General features: G+C 43.0%; 1 protein-coding gene across 4 annotated transcripts in view; it reads right to left on the bottom strand.

Annotated features, from left to right (window-relative positions):
• Positions 1–19689, bottom strand: part of PAPPA (pappalysin 1) — a 312202-nt gene that overhangs the window by 166908 nt on the left and 125605 nt on the right. For 3 of the 4 annotated variants that reach the window (XR_008847679.1, XM_056538788.1, XM_056538790.1), the window contains exons 6-7: positions 16922–17043; positions 3528–4023 (exon numbers count right to left, since the gene is read on the bottom strand). Coding sequence is in view for 3 of the 4 variants with exons in the window: in XM_056538788.1 (XP_056394763.1) it covers positions 3528–4023; positions 16922–17043 (618 nt within the window). In the remaining variant the exon portion in view is untranslated. The remainder of the gene's footprint in view (positions 1–3527; positions 4024–16921; positions 17044–19689) is intronic. The other variant, XM_056538789.1, reaches the window with a different exon arrangement.

The raw sequence follows: 19689 nt of genomic DNA, 5'->3' as shown, positions 1-19689 counted from the left end.
GCAAACTTTTATTTTATTTTATTTTTAAAATTAAAATTTTATTAAAATTTTTTATCCTTCCAGTACTTATTAGTGGCTGTATACTACAGAGGAAATTATTTTCTTTTTGGATTTCTTTTCTTTACCCTCATGCATAGTCTGCAATAACGTTTCTCATTATATTTGCTTTTTCTTACTGTTGTTGCTGTTGAGAGTCAGCACATCTTCGTGAATTTGGCACATACTTTGGCTAATACATAGGAAGGCAGACAGGGAATACTATAATTTTACTACAAATCTAGTGCCTGTTTAGCTTTATTCCAATCAGTTGGAAATTATATTGTGTATTTTTTTTGTTGTTGTTTTTATTTTTCCCAGGAAATGGTGCCAGATTTTGTCTGTTGGTGGTGTGTAGTATTGCAATACCAGATTTACCATACCAGACCCAACCCATGGACAAGCAAGGTAATATATCGGGGAAAAAACAGACACCTGTTTTTTTCAAAATCTAAAAACAATTGATTGAATCGTATACATCAATAAAGTGTTAGGATTTACATCACAGAAGGGAATATGAGAAAATACAGTAACTAGGAGTTGTGGAAGGTGTTTATAGGCCCTACTATACACTTGTCAGGCCTACAGAAACAGCTAGGATTTATTCTTCTACCTACAACAGGCATAGGCAACCATCGGCACTGCAGATGTTTTGAACCACATCTCCCACAAGGCCCTTACGGCCAAACCAAAATCCTGCCAAAGCATCATGGAAGATGTAGTCCAAACATCTGCAGTGCCAAAGGTTTCCTATGCCTGACCTAGACTATATGTGATAAGTAATAAAAAGAAATAGCTATTTTACTGTATTATTCAAGAGAAATAAGTGCAAGTGAGTCACAAGTATTTTGGAGTTTCAACTCAGATTTCAGGCAGATATAGGGGGCTGAGAGTCTGATTTGTAAGGAATGTAATTTTGTTACTTCAACTTTAGTCTGAAACTCATTTACAATATAGAAAAAAAAATGTTCGCACGCATTGAAGCCTGGTGAAAGAATGTCGGAGAATATTGGGGGCCGTCTATGTGTTTTTTTCTTGGGGTAAAGTCATCTTCTAAGAATTTTTCATAATTCAAACTCACAAGAGGATTTTCTGGTTTAACTCTTTTGCCAACCAAGAATCCCCTATAAAACTGTTAGTAGCAATTGAATACATCCATATCTGCCATAGGAGCTTAAGAAGATGCCAGGTTAAGACTGAAATCATGCCAGTGGCTATGCACAGTGTGTGTGTGTGTGCGTGTGTGTGTGTGTTTATAGTATCAAAATCTGTCCTGAAGAGTTCATTTTGTGCTCCATATAAATATACTAGATCACTTTCTAAACTATAGAAACCTGCAAATAATGGCTACCTCAAAACATTCAAGCAGCTATAGAAATGGAGCAGTGTTTGGTTGTTAGAGTATACATTATGGCTGTACACAAACATTGCAGTTGTTAACAAGTGTGATCAGATAAAGCAGTCCTTCACCAGGACAGATCACCTTGACTCTTGCAAGTTCCTAGCAAGTCAAGCTTCACCAGTGATGGGATGCTATGCAGCCAATTTTACTGTTCCGCTACGGGACTGTATGGGTCTACTTTCTAACACAGCCTATACACCCACCGCAAAGTTGCACAAACTACCTCGTAAGAAACTACTTGGCACCTCTGTGGATCACGGTGATCACCACACCACTACGTTTCACAGATCACAATTTACCAGGACTGCAAGCATGCGACACCCTTGTGTCTGCTTCTCAATATATAGAAAAGCCTCAGATCCAAAATCCGATGATTTCTCTATCCTCCTTGTAGTCTAAAAGAAAATTCTGTTAGACCACAAGCTGTCTGCCCACAGGTCTCATAAGTTGCTCTCAAAACACACAGATGGCCCCTCTGTACAGCCACATGGTCTTAGCATTCCCTCCTCCCTTAGTAAGTTCTCCTCACTTAGCTATGGTAATCCACCAACCACTGAAATGTTCATGCCTTGGACTCTAGATGGACCCACTACAACATCGGGATACCTCCCCTTTCCAGTTTTAAAGGGGCATTTTTTTTTTCAAATGCACCGCCCTTCTTGTCTCCACTTCGAGTGTGGTATTACAACTTGACTCCATTCACTTCAATGGAACTGAGATACAGAACCACACCCATCCTTGAGACAAACAGCAAGAGGTTTTTGAAAGAAAAAAGGCCTGTTTTTTGATTCCTGGAATACCCCCTTTAAACCAGGAAATTGTGTTTTCCTGCCTGTGCTTCCACACACAGCAGACAACTGGACAGACAGTGGAGAAGAGAGAACAAATGGATAAACACTGGGGGAATCCATAGACAACACTCTTCTCATGCCGACAACTCTCCCTACCTCCCCTTACATCTGAGTTGTATAGAGCTGCAATATAACTCTGTCTCTGATTCCATATAAAGTTGTTTTGCAGTTTGATTCCACATGAATCTGTCTGGAGTAAATTCCAAAGCACATTACATTTGATGCTGTATTCCCTAGCAGCATTATATTGTGAAGAAAAATATATTCGTAATAAGAGTACCTACAGCGCCATAGTATGGGGCCGCAGGGACTCTGTACAGTAAACATGAGGCCTCAAAAAGAATGTGAAAATGAAAAAAATTCTGCCAGACATCTGAACAGCATAAAAATCCTTCTCCTGTAACATTGACTGAATTTAAGTTCTTACCAGACAAACTAAAGATTTTCACCTTTATCTGCTTTCAAAAAACAAGACTTAATTCAGGTATTTAAGCCTCCCGCAGAGAAACTTGACTTTTCTCTACATATTTCATATTTTATATGTTTACTGTACCGATACATCTGCTATAATAAATCAGTTGAATGAACATGAAAATGGAAATTGCTTTTTGGTCAGTGATATTCCTGTACACTATTTTAAAGGCTATGTACACCTTCATAACCAGATGTTTTATTGTCCAGTTTCAATGAAACAACTTTGTAATAGGGACAAAGATTTCTTCCCTTAGTAGCCTTTCCCATCACAGCACAGCACAGAAACTACATGACAGTGCTGGCAACATAATTCCCCTAACAACAGGCAGTAGACAGCAGATTACAGTGAAGGCAGACATCAAGTGGCCAAATCTTTAGAGCTGTCTTTCTGAGGTAAGGAGCCATTTTTGGTAAATTAAAGGATTTACAACAATGTTTGGATTCACATAGGCTTCAGAAAGAGGAATGTTTTTGAAAGGACAGTGACTATTTAATTTTTCTGGACTATAAAAATCTTGTTTAGAAATAAAACCAAAAAGCTTGGTTCAAAACGTAATATTTTCCATAACTACTAACACCCCGTAGACACTTACCTTGGTGCTGGTCTCTCTGGCTATACCATATACCATGTGTCACTATTTGCCACAATTCAAATTACCAGCAGTAAACACACATGACATATACAGTATGTATGTTCTGCAAGTGGCTGTGAAGCTTATCTTTCTCTCATCATACTCAACTCCTACTCATAAAGTAACACCTACCTGTCTATGTACCTTCTCTGAAGGCTGGAGGTCAAAGTAGACGTACCAGGGGGAAAGGGTGGGTCACGGAGAACTTTGTAGTAGATTGGTTTGCAGTCTGCACACAAGGGGTAGTTAGGCACTGAGGTGATCATAGCAGCATCAATCTCCATTTGGTTATCCTTGGTGTAGATCTGAATGGCATGTACTTCAACTTTAATGTAGTCTAACTTGATGGTCAGAGGAACATCACAAAAGATACTTTGAGCACCGAGTGATGTATTCTCCCCGTTGACGTGAAGGACTTTGACTTCCACCTCAGTTCCCTTTGTTTCAGAGTCTCTGGTTACATATGTCACCCAGATGGTTAGAGTCTGTGGGATCACTGGGTACGTAAACTGCAGCTGCAGAAAGCATTCATGTGGCTCAGTACAAGAAGGAGGCACAGTGTTGTAGTCTGCTCCAGGACTCCAGGTTCGAACATTTGTTTCACATGGCTGGTCAACATCGGGAGGTCCTGAAGTATACAAAATTACTAAAATTATTTCAAAACCCTCAAAGTAACATTTAGCAATGAATATATGTAGTTACATTGTCAATAATTGCCCTGTGGTATTGATTCAAAGAAGGATATACAAGGAAGCTGTGGGGACGAAAACAATTGTTTAGACATCAAATACAGTGATCCCTCAACTTGCAATGGCCTCAACATACAATAGTTTCAACATACAATGGTCTTTTCTGGACCATTGTAAGTTGAAACCAGACTCAACATACAATGACATGGACAGTCCAGATCTGTGAAACGCGTCAATGGCTGGAAGATCTGACCAATCAGAATGGGCAATTTACCGGTAAAACACCTGTATTACTGAAGTGCATGCACTGACTGATGTCTGGTAGCACCCCCTACAGTACAGGGAGGTATTACATGTTCTGTATTCTTTACCTGTACCAGGGTTAGCTGCTCCTTTAGACACCAGGTGAGGGCGGCTCCATGTTACTTTTTTAGGACACTGTGTACTGTACAGGACCCTGAAGAAGCTCCTGTCCTCTACATAGACCAGTGTTTCCCAAGCAGGGTGCCCCCAGCTGTTGCAAAACCACAACTCCCAGCATGCCCGGACAGCCTTTGGCTGTCCGGGCATGCTGGGAGTTGTAGTTTTGTAACAGGTGGAGGCTCCCTGCTTGGGAAACACTGACATAGACAGTGATTTACAGCTCCCAGCAGATCTTTCTTACTTTTTTCCTATTTTTGGATGGCATTTTGGGGGCTTCAGAACCAATTACCAGGTTTCCATAGAGTTCTGGTCTCAACATACAATGTTTTCAACATACAATGGTTGTCCCAGAACCAATTAATATTGTAACTTGAGGGACCACTGTATGAGAATAAACTTGGGTCAATGATCTACCTCAGCAATCAACCCCCAAAAAACGAAAGAATACGGGAAGGAGGAAGGGGGGGGGGGGGGGAGGGGGTCAGCTACAGTGGACATGAGAACATAGTCATACTCACCTTACTGCCAGAGGAAAGGTTGCTGAGTTGCCCATAGCAACCAATCAGATCAATGACATAGTTTTAAACTAGAGGGCAAAGGTTTCTGCAGTAATATCAGGAAGTATTATTTTACTGAGAGAGTAGTGGATGCATGGAATATCCTTCCTGCAGAAGTGGTCGCTGCAAATACAGTGAAGGAGAATAAACATGCATGAGATAAGCATAAGGCTATCCTTCAAATAAGATAGAACCAGGGACTATTGATAGGATTCCGATTATTGGGCAGATTAGATGTGCCAAATGGTTCTTATCTGCCGACACATTCTATGTTTCTATGTTTCTTTCATTCTCAAAAGGGCCTCTGAAAAATGAAAGAAGTCATCTGATTGGTTACTATGGGCAACTCAGCAACTTTTCCTCTGGACAGGTTTTGATAAATCTCCCCCTTTGGTGTCAAGATCCCTGCTCTTCTCCATAAGGACTTCATGAACATGAAAACCTAGGAGCTCTTCACTTACAGCACCGCCAAACCAATACCGTATGTGTCAGTCTCATTACTATCGCTTTTAGTCACCATTATCACTCTCTAGCATTATTTTTAACTCGATTCTGACATGAAATACTATGAAACAGATCTCCCTGAAGGCAAAGTTCAAAACGTCCACCATCTATACTTGTTATTCATTTCCACTATTTAGCAGTGAGAACACACAAATCTTGTTATTAGGCAAGTTACTTGTCTTCATCGATATACACTACTCTCATTCATTCCTCTGCAGCACATATTTCAGACAAGCAAAATATCAGCTGTATAAATATGAGGAAAAAGCGTCTCAGACATTGACTGTTTCCCTTCATCAAACAGAAAATGTTAATATTGCAGACATTTTTCCTAAATTACACGATAATCTGTACATGAAAGTTGTAGTGAGATTTGGACACACATCTAGTTAGTATTCAAATCTAAGCACATATCGGGATACAAAATCAACAAGAAAAACAGAGATAGATAGATAGACATTGAGATAGGAAAAGAGATAGATACAAATCTGAGGCTGCCCCTGCAGCTAGCAGGCGTAAATTGTAGTAAATTAGGCACGTGGGGCAGCCACATCCCTTCACGTCAAATCATGCCCCTCAGAGCCAAACCCTGTCCGATGCAGGTCAGCAAAAAGACGCAAAATATTCAAGCACACTTGTGACTTTTTTGCCAATTTAAGTTTTTAAATAATACTTTTGTTAATGTAATATTTTTACTTATTTATTTGTTTATTTATTTATTTTAAAGAAAGGGGTTAAAACCAACAGCCATTGCACAATTCATTTTAATTTTTTTTTGTAGCACATACTGCATAAAATAAATAAAATGATAACCTTATTTAGCAAATGCATTATGGTAATATCAAATGTCAACTTTTCTATATTTTTTTTACAAGAAAAGCCCCACTGTTTTTTTTTCTTTATATTTTTTTCCGCATTCAGAGACCCTTAGATTTTTTTTTTCCAGTTGCTATATAGTAGGCTTATTTTTTGTTGGATGGCTTGCAGTTTTTTCATATATTCCATTTCAGGGCACAAAACATTTTTGATTACTTTTTATTCTGTTATTTGAGAGCAATATGATCACTGCGCAGGATACATAATTCATTCTATGGTTTGTCATGGACGTGGCAATACGTATAGTTTTTTTAAAATATATTTTTTCTACTAAAAATAAAAGAACTTTGCAAGTGAAAAAAAGTGATTTTTATTTTTTCTACTTGGGTTTTTTTCAAAACTTTTTAAAACTTTAATAATCTTTTTTAGTCTTACTAAGGGAACGGTGGAGGGGGGTAAACGGCTGATCTCTGGAATCACTTAGGATTTCTAGAAGGGGCGATGTTGACATAGCCAGTACCACATTAAAGGAGATATATAATGGGGAAAAAACTTATGCCCTATCCAAAGGGGGGGGGGGATGTCTCTTGTATGGGGCCCCAGCTCTCCACAGGAGCGACTCGTCACGACCCCCCGTACTAAGTGATGGCCGACATGCCCCTTCGATATATCTATATTGGAGAGCCGTTATGCTATCTTTGGCTCTCCCATAGAGATATATGGAGGGGGCATTTCGGCCGCCGCTTCGTGCTGGGGTGTTGATGTGCCGCTCTTGGGGAGAGCTGGGGCCCCGTATAGGCGTTCGCGGGGTGTCCCAGCGGTCAGATCCCCTGCAATCTAAAACTTATCCCCTATCTTTTGGATAGGCGATAAGTTTTTCCCCCATGACATTTCTCCTTTAAAGTAGTAGAGTACCCCTTTAAGTAACATCTAAAAATGTCATGATAAGCACTCTAGATACAATAAAGCAGTAGGTAGCTAGGAGTAGGGAGGTAAATGTGGGATATGTCAATGTGAAATCTGGACAGTTTTATAAAGTCTACAGCTGAAGAAAAGAAAAAAACATTGTTTATTAAATGTAATTGGCACTGTGCCCATCTCTTAATGGGAGGTCTATATATTTAAATCTCACTATGGGGAGGCCTATATTGTATATTTAAATCATACTCATTGATTCGTGAGGCTTTTTCTTTGATCAAAATACTATTGTTTCAGAACATTCTTTGGTTACTGTTAACACGAGTCTTGGAATTCCAAGGAACTGCATTATGGATTTCAGCCAATGAGGTAATCAAATGGATCAATATGTCTGAGAAAGCTAAAGATAACATTGTACTGTGGCATGGAGCCTTGTGCCTGACGTACAATATAAGCATTTACAAATAACAGAAAACGGCATATTTTAAACAAGGATTTCTGAGTTGTTATCGGACAAGTTCAGATCTAACACACAGAATCACGTTTAGTGCAATAAACCCCAAGCCTGAGTCAGTACGATTCTTCGTCCCTCTAACAAGCCACACATCTTACATGATATCATATTCAATTTCTTACTGTATTTATTCCAGGAACTGCAAATACAAATCTCTAACCTTGGCAACAATGTCATCAGCTCTGACTGTAAAATTCACGGAACATTCCAGTAATCCATCATTCGCCAAATTTTTATTTTTTAAATTATTGACATTAATCAACCCATGAGATTCTCTGACCGACATTTGGCCACTTGGAGTTTTCTGGAAAATTCCAGATCAGTGTATAGTTTCAGATTAAAAGAGACTTTTGGATTATTTTTTATGGAAACTGAGCCATCAAGTAGCAGACTAGGAGAATGTTTCAGTGTAGCATTTTGTGACAGGATATTTTTTATGTGTCTAATTAATTCAAAAGTCCAACCATTCCCAAAATGAAAAACGTTTTAGTTATGGATTTCAGTGCAGGGGGAGAAGTGTATTACAGTCATGTCCGTAAATGTTGTTACCCCTGAATTTTTCCAAGAAAATGAAGTATTTCTCACAGAAAAGGATTGCAGTAGCATATGTTTTGCTATACACATGTTTATTCCCTTTGTGTGTATTGGAACTAAACCAAAAAAGGGAGGAAAAAAGCTAATTGGACATAATGTCACACTAAACTCCAAAAATGGTCTGGACAAAATTATTGGCACCCTTTCAAAATTGTGGATAAATAAGATTGGTTCAAGCATGTGATGCTCCTTTAAACTCACCTGGGGCAAGTAACAGGTGTGGAAAATCAAAAAATCACACCTGAAAGCAGATAAAAAGTTGAGAAGTTCACTTTGTCTTTGCATCGCGTGTCTGTGTGTGCCACACTAAGCATGGACTACAGAAAGAGGAGAAGAGGACCAAGAGAACCAAAATTATTGAAAAATATCAAGGTTACAAGTCCATCTCCAGGGATCTAGATTTGCCTTTGTCCTCAGTGCACAACTTTATCAAGAAGTTTGCAACCCTTGGCACTGTTGCTAATCTCCCTGGGCATGGACGGAAGAGAAAAATTTATGAAAGGTGTCATCGCAGGATAATCCGGATAGTAGAAAAGCAGCCCCAAACAAGTTCCAAAGATATTCAAGCTCTCCTACAGGCTCTGGGAGCATCAGTGTCAGTGAAAACTATCTGTTGACATTTAAATGAAATGAAATGTTATGGCAGTAGACCCAGGAGGACCCCACTGCTGACACAGAGACATAAAAAAGCAAGACTACATTTTGCCAAAATGAACTTGAGTAAGCCAAAATGCTTCTGGGAAAACGTCTTGTGTACATATAAGACCAAGATAGAGCTTTTTGGTAAAGCACATCATTCTACTGTTTACTGAAAACAGAATGAGGCCTACAAAGAAAAGAACACAGTACCTACAGTGAAATATGGTGGAGGTTCCATGATGTTTTCGGGTTGTTCTGCTGCCTCTGGCACTGGGTGCCTTGAATGTGTGCAAGGCATCATGAAATCTGAGGATTGCCAACGGATTTTGGGTCTCACTGTACAGCACAGTGTCAGAAAGCTGGGTTTGCGTCCGAGATCTTGGGTCTTCCAGCAGGACAATGACCCCAAACATACATCAAAAAGCATCCAGAAATGGATGGCAACAAAGTGCTGGAGAGTTCTGTAGTGGCCAGCAATGAGTCTAGATCTAAATCCCATTGAACACCTGTGGAGAGAACTTAAAATTGCTGTTGGGAAAAGGCGCTTTCCAATAAGAGACCTGGAGCAGTTTGCAAAGGAAGAGGAAGGTTTAAGAAGCTTATTGATGGTTATAGGAAGTAACTGATTTAAGTTATTTTTTCCAAAGGGTGTGCAACCAAATATTAAGTTAAGGGTGCCAATAATTGTGTCCAGGCCATTTTTGGAGTTTGGTGTGACATTGTGTCCAATTTGCTTTTTTTCCTCCCTTTTTTGGTTTAGTTCCAATACACACAAAAGGAATAAACATGTGTATAGCAAAATATGTGTTACTGCAATACTTTTCTGTGACAAATACTTCATTTTCTTGAAAAATTTCAGGCGTGCCAACATTTACGGCCATGACTATATTTACCAAATCTTCATTTTTTTATGAGGTCAGCCCAGGGGTGGGAATTAGCGACTGTTATGGTCTGTCACACAGCACTGTGTCCTTCAACTCATTTCTGTGCCTGCTTCTAGTGTACCAGCAGAGGATAAGGATCATTGTGTAGAGCCTTGATCCTCTGCTCCTCCATAAACATTAAAGTGGCAGTCTGTCAGCAGACCTTCCTTCCCCTCGAATCTTGGAGACAGTAGTAGCAAAGTCTTGAGGGCATATTTAGATTTTATGCTGAGAAGACTGAATAGTGCTGCCCCCCAGTTAGAGACATGTCAGAAGTTTGGATTGTTGGAGGTCTGGGTGCTGAGGACCCCTAACAAGGGCATAGCAGAGGTAGCAACGGCACCTAGGACATGGTACATAAGTGGCCCCCAAAGCACATTTGTGCCGTAAGAGACCAGTATTATAATTGGAACATGGGGTCCTGTTGCAGATTTTGTATTGGTGCCCAGAAGTTACCCCTCTGGACCCCACCAATCGCTAGAATGTAGGGGGTAGAAAGGGGCCTCCTTGGTTCTCCTTGGAAAGTTGATCATGTGGTGTACAGACTAATTGAAAGCCCTTGATGGTGAGTCTGTATATTACACACCTGGCTTTTTGAAGAGAGTCGAGAAGACAAGAAAGGCACAGTGCTTAGCTGGGTACTTCTATCCCTTTGTTCTACTGATTGTTGGGTTTTAGAACTTAGACCCTGACTGATCCAAGCTTCTGTGTCTAGGACATGTCAAGAATTTGCTGACTGTTTAGGTACACTGGCATTAGATATTTAGGAGATTTAGGAGAGGAAGTGAGCTGAAGAAGGTCTCTAAATAGTCATATGTGTGCAGACAGCCTCCCTATCTCCTCCCTACTTTCCCCTACCCTCGCATAGTCTTTTTGTAAAATCTTATTCCATTGTGAAATGGTTTAATGATTTTCAGGCCTCAAAGTTCTATATTTCTATATTTTTTCAGTGAGTGCAGAGATTCTGAATAGTTAAAAGGAGAAACGATCTTTAGAGAGAGAGAGAGAGAGAGAGAGAGAGAGAGAGAGAGAGAGAGAGAGAGAGAGAGAGATAGAGAGAGAAGTATTTTTCTTAAAGGGGTACTATGGTGGAAAAGTTTTTTTTTTTTTTTTTTTTTTTAAATTAACTGGTACCAGAAAGTTAAACAAATTTGTAAATTACTTCTATTTAAAAATCTTCATCCTTCCAGTGACAAAGAAGTCCAAAAAGGAAAGAATTTCCTCTGTAGTATACAGCAGCTGATAAGTACTGGAAGGATTAAGATTTTTAATAGAAGTAATTTACGAATCTGTTTAACTTTTTGGCACCAGTTGATTTCAAAATAATAATGTTGTACCCCATTATATTTATATTGCATAACTTATATTAGATACATTTATGATCTGTAAATACAATATTGATTTAAAGGAGAGGTGTAGATAGTTTAACTCAGTTACATATATGGTATAAATGACATATATTAGGCTTCATTGGCAGGGATTTCTACATATATATCTGGAATTTGAATGGGTATTTTATTTACAGTAAGAGCAATGAAAAAATTAAACTTTCTGTTGTGATGTGAATTCACATGCCTAGATCTTTCTGTACATGGCTCATCATAGGGGCTGCTTAAAAAAAAGTCACATCTGCAGCAGACAAAATTTAGAAAATTGAGAAATCCTTCTAAAGTAAATCTGTCAAAAGTGCAATAAATCAACAGGACCTTTTGTGGAGATTTTGTAAAATGTTTCCAGGTAGTATTTTTAGTGCTTGGAGAAGTCCCCAGCAGATAAGCATTATTGACATGGAAGATGATGCACTACGGAGTGAGGCTCTGCAACTACCGCACATATAGTAAAAGTCATCTATTCCCTCTTGTGGAATGTTTTGGCTCTAGCATGCAACCTTTTTTGGTGGTTTTTGGATGTAAGCATTTACACTGCTCAAAAAAATAAAGGGAACACTAAGAAAACACATCCTAGATCTGAATGAATGAACTAATCATATGAAATACTGTCACGATTCGGCTTACGGGTTGTGGATCCGCTGTGTCAGCGAGGGATTGGCGTGGACCGTGCTAGTGGACCGGTTCTAAGAGGCTACTGGTTTTCACCAGAGCCCGCCGCAAAGCGGGATGGTCTTGCTGCGGCAGTAGCAACCAGGTCGTATCCACTAGCAACGGCTCAACCTCACTGACTGCTGAGAAGGCGTGGGACAGAAGGACAAGGCAGAGGCAAGGTCAGACGTAGCAGAAGGTCGGGGGCAGGCGGCAAGGTTCGTAGTCAGGATGGATAGCAGAAGTTCAGGTACACAGGCTTTGGACACACTAAACGCTTTCACTGGCACAAGGCAACAAGATCCGGCAAGGGAGTGCATGGGAGGAGATCAGATATAGCCAGGGAGCAGGTGGAAGCCAATTAAGCTAATTGGCCCAGGCACCAATTATTGGTGCACTGGCCCTTTAAGTCTCAGAGAGCTGGCGTGCGCGCGCCCTAGAGAGCGGAGCCGCGCGCGCCAGCACATGACAGCAGGGGACCGGGACGGGTAAGTGACCTGGGATGCGATTCGCGAGCGGGCGCGTCCCGCTGTGCGAATCGCATCCCCGACGCCCATGACAGTGCAGCGCTCCCGGTCAGCGGGACTGACCGGGGAGCTGCAGGGAGAAAGACGCCGTGAGCGCTCCGGGGAGGAGCGGGGACCCGGAGCGCTAGGCGTAACAGTACCCCCCCCCCTTAGGTCTCCCCTTTTTTTTTGTCCGGTGACTGCCTCCCCTGGGATGAGGACACCGGGAAAGAATGGATGGTTTCCTCAATGGCAGGCAGTACAGCAGGAGTAGGAATGGGGAGGGAGGGCAGAGGGTGAAGCTTGGCACGGGGCAGGGAGACACAAGGACGGGAGCCATGAGGAGGCACAGAGGCTTGCCTGACGGGACTGGGAGGGGGGGAGAGGCACTACCTGTGGCAGGCAGAGTCCCAGTACTTGATCTCCCTGGTGGTCCAATCAAGGGTGGGCGAATGAAGCCGGAGCCATGGCAGACCGAGGAGGACCTCAGAGGTACAGCCGGGGAGAACGAAAAGCTCAATCCTCTCGAGGTGGGGTCCAATAGACATGAGGAGGGGTTCTGTGCGGTAACGCACGGTGCAGTCCAATCTGGCTCCGTTGACCGCGGAAATGTAGAGCGGCTTGACGAGACGGGTCACCGGGATGCTGAATTTATTCACAAAGGACTCCAATATAAAATTTCCAGAGGCACCAGAGTCCAAGCAGGCCACGGCTGAGAGGGAGGAGTTGGCTGAAGAAGAGATCCGTATGGGCACCGTGAGACGTGGAGAAGCAGACTTAGAGCCAAGAGACGCCACACCCACGTGAGCTGGGTGCGTGCGTGCGTTTCCCAGGCGTGGAGGACGGATAGGGCAATCCACCAAGAAATGCTCGGTACTGGCACAGTACAGACAGAGATTTTCTTCTCTACGGCGATTCCTTTCTTCCTGGGTCAGGCGAGACCGATCCACTTGCATGGCCTCCTCGGCGGGAGGCCCAGGCGTAGACTGCAAAGGATGCTGTGGGAGAGGTGCCCAGAGATCTAAGTCTTTTTCCTGGCGGAGCTCTTGGTGTCGCTCAGAAAAACGCATGTCAAAGCGGGTAGCCAAATGGATGAGTTCTTGGAGGTTGGCAGGAATCTCTCGTGCGGCCAGCACATCCTTGATGCGACTGGATAGGCCTTTTTTAAAGGTCGCGCAGAGAGCCTCGTTATTCCATGATAACTCGGAAGCAAGAGTACGAAATTGGATGGCGTACTCGCCCACTGAAGAATTATCCTGGACCAGGTTCAACAGGGCAGTCTCGGCAGAAGAAGCTCGGGCTGGCTCCTCGAAGACACTCCGGAGTTCAGCGAAGAAGGCCTGGACTGTGGCTGTGGCAGGATCATTGCGGTCCCAGAGCGGTGTGGCCCAAGACAAGGCCTTTCCTGAAAGAAGGCTTACTACGAACGCCACCTTAGACCGTTCTGAAGGAAACAAGTCCGACAACATCTCCATATGCAGGGAACACTGAGACAAAAATCCACGGCAGAGTTTAGCGTCCCCATCAAATTTGTCCGGCAGGGACAAGCGGAGGTTAGGAGCGGCCACTCGCTGCGGAGGAGGTGCAGGAGCTGGCGGAGGAGATGGTTGCTGCTGTAGCAGAGGCAGAAGTTGCTGTAACATGGCGGTCAACTGCGACAGCTGCTGTCCTTGTTGGGCAATCTGCTGCGATTGCTGAGCGACCACCGTGGGAAGATCAGCGAGACTTGGCAGCGGCACCTCAGCGGGATCCATGGCCGGATCTACAGTCACGATTCGGCTTACGGGTTGTGGATCCGCTGTGTCAGCGAGGGATTGGCGTGGACCGTGCTAGTGGACCGGTTCTAAGAGGCTACTGGTTTTCACCAGAGCCCGCCGCAAAGCGGGATGGTCTTGCTGCGGCAGTAGCAACCAGGTCGTATCCACTAGCAACGGCTCAACCTCACTGACTGCTGAGAAGGCGTGGGACAGAAGGACAAGGCAGAGGCAAGGTCAGACGTAGCAGAAGGTCGGGGGCAGGCGGCAAGGTTCGTAGTCAGGATGGATAGCAGAAGTTCAGGTACACAGGCTTTGGACACACTAAACGCTTTCACTGGCACAAGGCAACAAGATCCGGCAAGGGAGTGCATGGGAGGAGATCAGATATAGCCAGGGAGCAGGTGGAAGCCAATTAAGCTAATTGGGCCAGGCACCAATCATTGGTGCACTGGCCCTTTAAGTCTCAGAGAGCTGGCGCGCGCGCGCCCTAGAGAGCGGAGCCGCGCGCGCCAGCACATGACAGCAGGGGACCGGGACGGGTAAGTGACCTGGGATGCGATTCGCGAGCAGGCGCGTCCCGCTGTGCGAATCGCATCCCCGACGGCCATGACAGTGCAGCGCTCCCGGTCAGCGGGACTGACCGGGGAGCTGCAGGGAGAAAGACGCCGTGAGCGCTCCGGGGAGGAGCGGGGACCCGGAGCGCTAGGCGTAACAAAATCCCACAAACATTGGAAATGGAAATCAATGGAAATCAAATTTATCAACCCATGGAAGTCTGGATATGGAGTCGCACTCAAAATCAAAGTGGAAAACCACACTACAGGCTGATCCAACTTTGATGTAATGTCCTTAAAACAAGTCAAAATGAGGCTCAGTAGCGTGTGTGGCCTCCACATGCCCGTATGACCTCCCTACAATGCCTGGGCATGCTCCTGATGAGGTGGACTAAAGCATCCGCCAACTTCTGGACAGTCTGTGGTGCAATGTGGTGCTGGTGGATGGAGCGAGACATGATGTCCCAGATGTGCTCGGATTCAAGTCTGGGGAATGGGCGGGTCAGTCCATAGCATCAATGCCTTCCTCTTGCAGGAACTGCTGACACACTTCAGCCACATGAGGTCTAGCATTGCCTTGCATTAGGAGGAACCCAGGGCCAACCGCACCAGCATATGGTCTTACAAGGGGTCTGAGGATCTCATCTCGGTACCTAATTGCAGTCAGGCTACCTCTGACAAGCACATGGAGGGCTGTGCGGCCCCCCAAAGAAATGCCACCCCACACCATTACTGACCCACCCCAAAACCAGTCATGCTGGAAGATGTTGCAGGCAGCAAAACATTCTCCGCAGCGTCTCCAGACTCTGTCATGTCTGTCACATTTGCTCAGTGTGAACCTGCTTTCACCTGTGAAGAGCACAGGGCGCCAGTGGCGAATTTGCCAATCTTTGCAAATGCCAAATGTCCTGCATGGTGTTGGGCTGTGAGCACAACCCCCAACTGTGGACGTCAGGTCCTCATACCAGCCTCATGGAGTTTGGGTAGACACATGCACATTTGGGGCCTGCTGGATGTTATTTTGAAGGGCTCTGGCAGTGCTTCTCCTTGCACAAAAGCGGAGGTAGCGGTCATGCTGCTGGGTTGTTGCCCTCCTACGGCCTCCTCCACATCTCCTGATGTACTGGCCTTTCTCCTGGTAGTGCCCCCATGCTCTGGACACGACGCTGAAAGACACAGCAAACCTTCTTGCCACAGCTCGCACTGATGTGCCATCCTGGATGAGCTGAACTACCTGAGCCACTTGTGTGAACGTCAGGTCCTCATACCAGCTTCATGGAGTCTATTTCTGACCGTTTGGGTGGACACATGCACATTTGGGGCCTGCTGGATGTTATTTTGAAGGGCTCTGGCAGTGCTTCTCCTTGCACAAAGGCAGAGGTAGCGGTCATGCTGCTGGGTTGTTGCCCTCCTACGGCCTCCTCCACATCTCCTGATGTACTCGCCTTTCTCCTGGTAGTGCCCCCATGCTCTGGACATGACGCAGAAACACAGCAAACCTTCTTGCCACAACTCGCATTGATGTGCCATCCTGGATGAGCTGAACTACCTGAGCCACTTGTGGGGGTTGCAGACTTTATCTCATGCTACCACTAGAGTGAAAGCACCGCCAGTATTAAAAAGTGACCAATACATCAGCCAGGAAGCATAGGAACTTAGAAGTGGTCTGTGGTGACCACCTGCCGAACCACTCTTTTATTGGGGGGCCTTGCTAATTTCCTATAATTTCCACCTGTTGTCTCTTCCATTTGCACAACAGCATGTGAAATTGATTGTCAATCAGTGTTGCTTCCTGAGTGGTCAGTGGGATTTCACAAAAGTGGGATTGACTTGGAGTGACATTGTGTTGTTTAAGTGTTCCCTTTATTTTTTTGAGCGGTGTATTTGAGATAACTGTAATATCCATAACTGCTTTTGTGGCTGTAATGTCTACAGATTTACTAGAGTATTATTCATATTCCATAGTAGAAACCCACTAGACTAATTTCTATTTGCATTATTTATTTATTTATTAATAAAAATAATAGTAGTACCAGTATGATAAAAACATAGTACAACTGGTCATACTCAGTTCTCAGTCATAGTGATCTCACCTTCAGCTTCTCTTGGGCTCCAATTACCAGATGGTTTACAAGGCACCGGAGAAGATGCATTTGAACCATACTGAACCAAAATCCTTTTCTCCACACACAAGTGACATGTTGATCCCACATCTCTAACAAAATAAGAAAACAAATAACCATCACACAAATTACACAACACTAAGCATTATATAGTACATCAGATACTGCCATCCTTCTAAGTGGGTCACAATGATTTAGTGATATACATGGGGCCGTATGTCAATGCCCTTACAATTTATTAGCTCCCAGCAGGTGGCACCAAGTTATTGTACTGTAGAACCAGTGAGTTGCTGGCACATATAGCATGTCTAAGCTGTTATATAAGACACAAGTAAAAGCAGAAAATTGAACTTTTTCGAGCACCAGACCCCTTCACGTCGTTGGTTTAACAAGATTTTAAACCGGATTAATAAATTGTCATTTATTGAAAGCACATATCAACGCGTTTCTGGCCCAGAGTGGGCTCTTCGTCAGGACAAGGTGCTCTTGTCCTGACAAAGGGCCCACTCTGGGCCAGAAACGCATTGATATGTGCTTTCAATAAATGACAATTTATTAATCCGGTTTAAAATCTTTTGAACCGTCCACGTGACAGGGTCTGGTGCTCGAAAAAGTTCAATTTTCTGCTTTTACTTGTGTCTACCAATACCGAACCAGAAGGCATCCTGGATCAGGAGGAACCAAGCTGCAGGACCCCAGTGTATACTATACGCGCAAATAGATGTTGTGTTCTCAGCGCAACGTCACAGGGTAAGTGTCCTTATCCTGTAATACCCCACCAGTTCCTTTTATACTTCCCCAGGGGCGCTTGTGTGTGCCCCTCTCTTTTTTCTCCTCTTCCCCTTAGCTGTTATATTAGGGCACTGCAACTAGGACACCAGCTGACTTTTGCAAGAGTTTCTTGACTCTGCTTTTGGCAAACCATAACTCCTTGATCTATTAGGGAATTCTCGAATATAACTATTAGTCAAATCACTCACTATAAAGATGGAAGTGACCTATGTAATAAGAGCAAGCAGCAAGGAATTAAAAGAAATTTAAGAAATTTACAGAACCTGTATTCTGAAAACAGAAAGTTTGGAAGGGTTGCAGAAATGTGCTTACGCAATTCACCGATGTAAACAGCTCCTGTATTCTGCTGATGCTGCCAGGAGGGCCACTATGGGGAATCGGAATACCAATACTGCTATCCTTTAGTACTTGAATCGCTTCCACTCAGAGAGAACAGATGTTTAGTAGGGAATAACGCAATATACTATTGCTTAATATATTATAGCGCAGCTTCTTTCCAACAGTCAAAGTCATTCAGGCCATTCTAAATGGTAAGAAGGGAGCAGAAAGAATAGAAAGGGCATTATGCCCATTGTGATTTCTAGCATTTAGACTAGGTCAAAATGGAGAAATCTGCATATAGATTTCCCCTCCTATGATACCATTAAATATGGGCCACATTGGCCCAGAATGTTGCAGCCAGATTGTATTTTACTTGTTTACTTTCATGTAATGCAATATTTTGACTTTGACCAGGTCTTGTAATATACTCTACTTCAATATTTTGACTTTGACCAGGTCTTGTTATATACTCTACTGCAATATTTTGACTTTGTCCAAGTCTTGTTATATACTCTACTGCAATATTTTGACTTTGTCCAAGTCTTGTTATATACTCTACTGCAATATTTTGACTTTGCCCAGGTCTTGATACATACTCTACTGCAATATTTTGACTTTGACCAGGTCTTGTTATATACTCTACTACAATATTTTGACTATGACCAGGTCTTGTTATATACGCTAAGCAAAAAGACAATGTCGAGTGGGCTACTACTTGTGAACGTGGAAGACGGTAGGTATGATGCAGGTGTGGAGGCAGGTAATGGAGTGCTGTCTGGAGGTGCTCTGTTTAAAATAGGTAGATATCGGGTCCTAGCATGTAGTCCCGGATCCGAAATATGTAACAGTCAATCAAAGATATAGAAAAGCGGCAACTCACCAGTTACAGCAGGTTAAAATCTTCAATGCTTTATTGCTTGCATTTAAAACTGCAGCATGATGGTGTGGTGGGGAGAGGAAGGACAGGAGAGGACGGCAGTCCTCTCCTGTCCTTCCTCTCCCCACCACACCATCATGCTGCAGTTTTAAAAGCAAGCAATAAAGCATTGAAGATTTTAATCTTGTTATATACTCTACTGACTTCTTTACACTGGACAATCTCCCAATGTTACACTGAGACTAAACAACACCCAATTTTAGGGCTGACTTGGTGTGAGCGTTTATCTGCTACTACAGCAGCTCTGAAATGTACTCTGGCTATTAATGTGGGAATGCCTGGTATAATGGAGGCACTACAGCTAATAATATGGTGTACTACGACTGGTTAAATAGGCGGTGGTGTTGTGCAAGACTATATACATATATATATATATATATATATATATGCTCAATGACTGTTATTATGTGCACTATGGCTGGTATTATTGGATCGCTATGGTTGACTGGAATTGTGTGGCTCAGTGGTATTATAAACTGCAGCTGGTGCACTTATATATGTACTTACACTGATGCTATAAGTTAAGCATCATGAGTCTAATTTATTGCATTGCTGAAATTATTATACATGTATAAAAACTTGCATTATATATGCACAATGGCAAAAATGATATGGCAAATATGAGAAAATGAATATATATTGGTATTATATATGTATCATATATGGTATTATATATTATATATGTATC

The sequence above is a fragment of the Hyla sarda genome, chromosome 9 (genome assembly GCF_029499605.1).
Source record: "Hyla sarda isolate aHylSar1 chromosome 9, aHylSar1.hap1, whole genome shotgun sequence".
Taxonomy (NCBI): Eukaryota; Metazoa; Chordata; class Amphibia; order Anura; family Hylidae; genus Hyla; species Hyla sarda.
The sequence above is the reverse complement of the archived record's forward strand: the minus strand, read 5'-3'. Positions and strand labels throughout refer to the sequence as shown.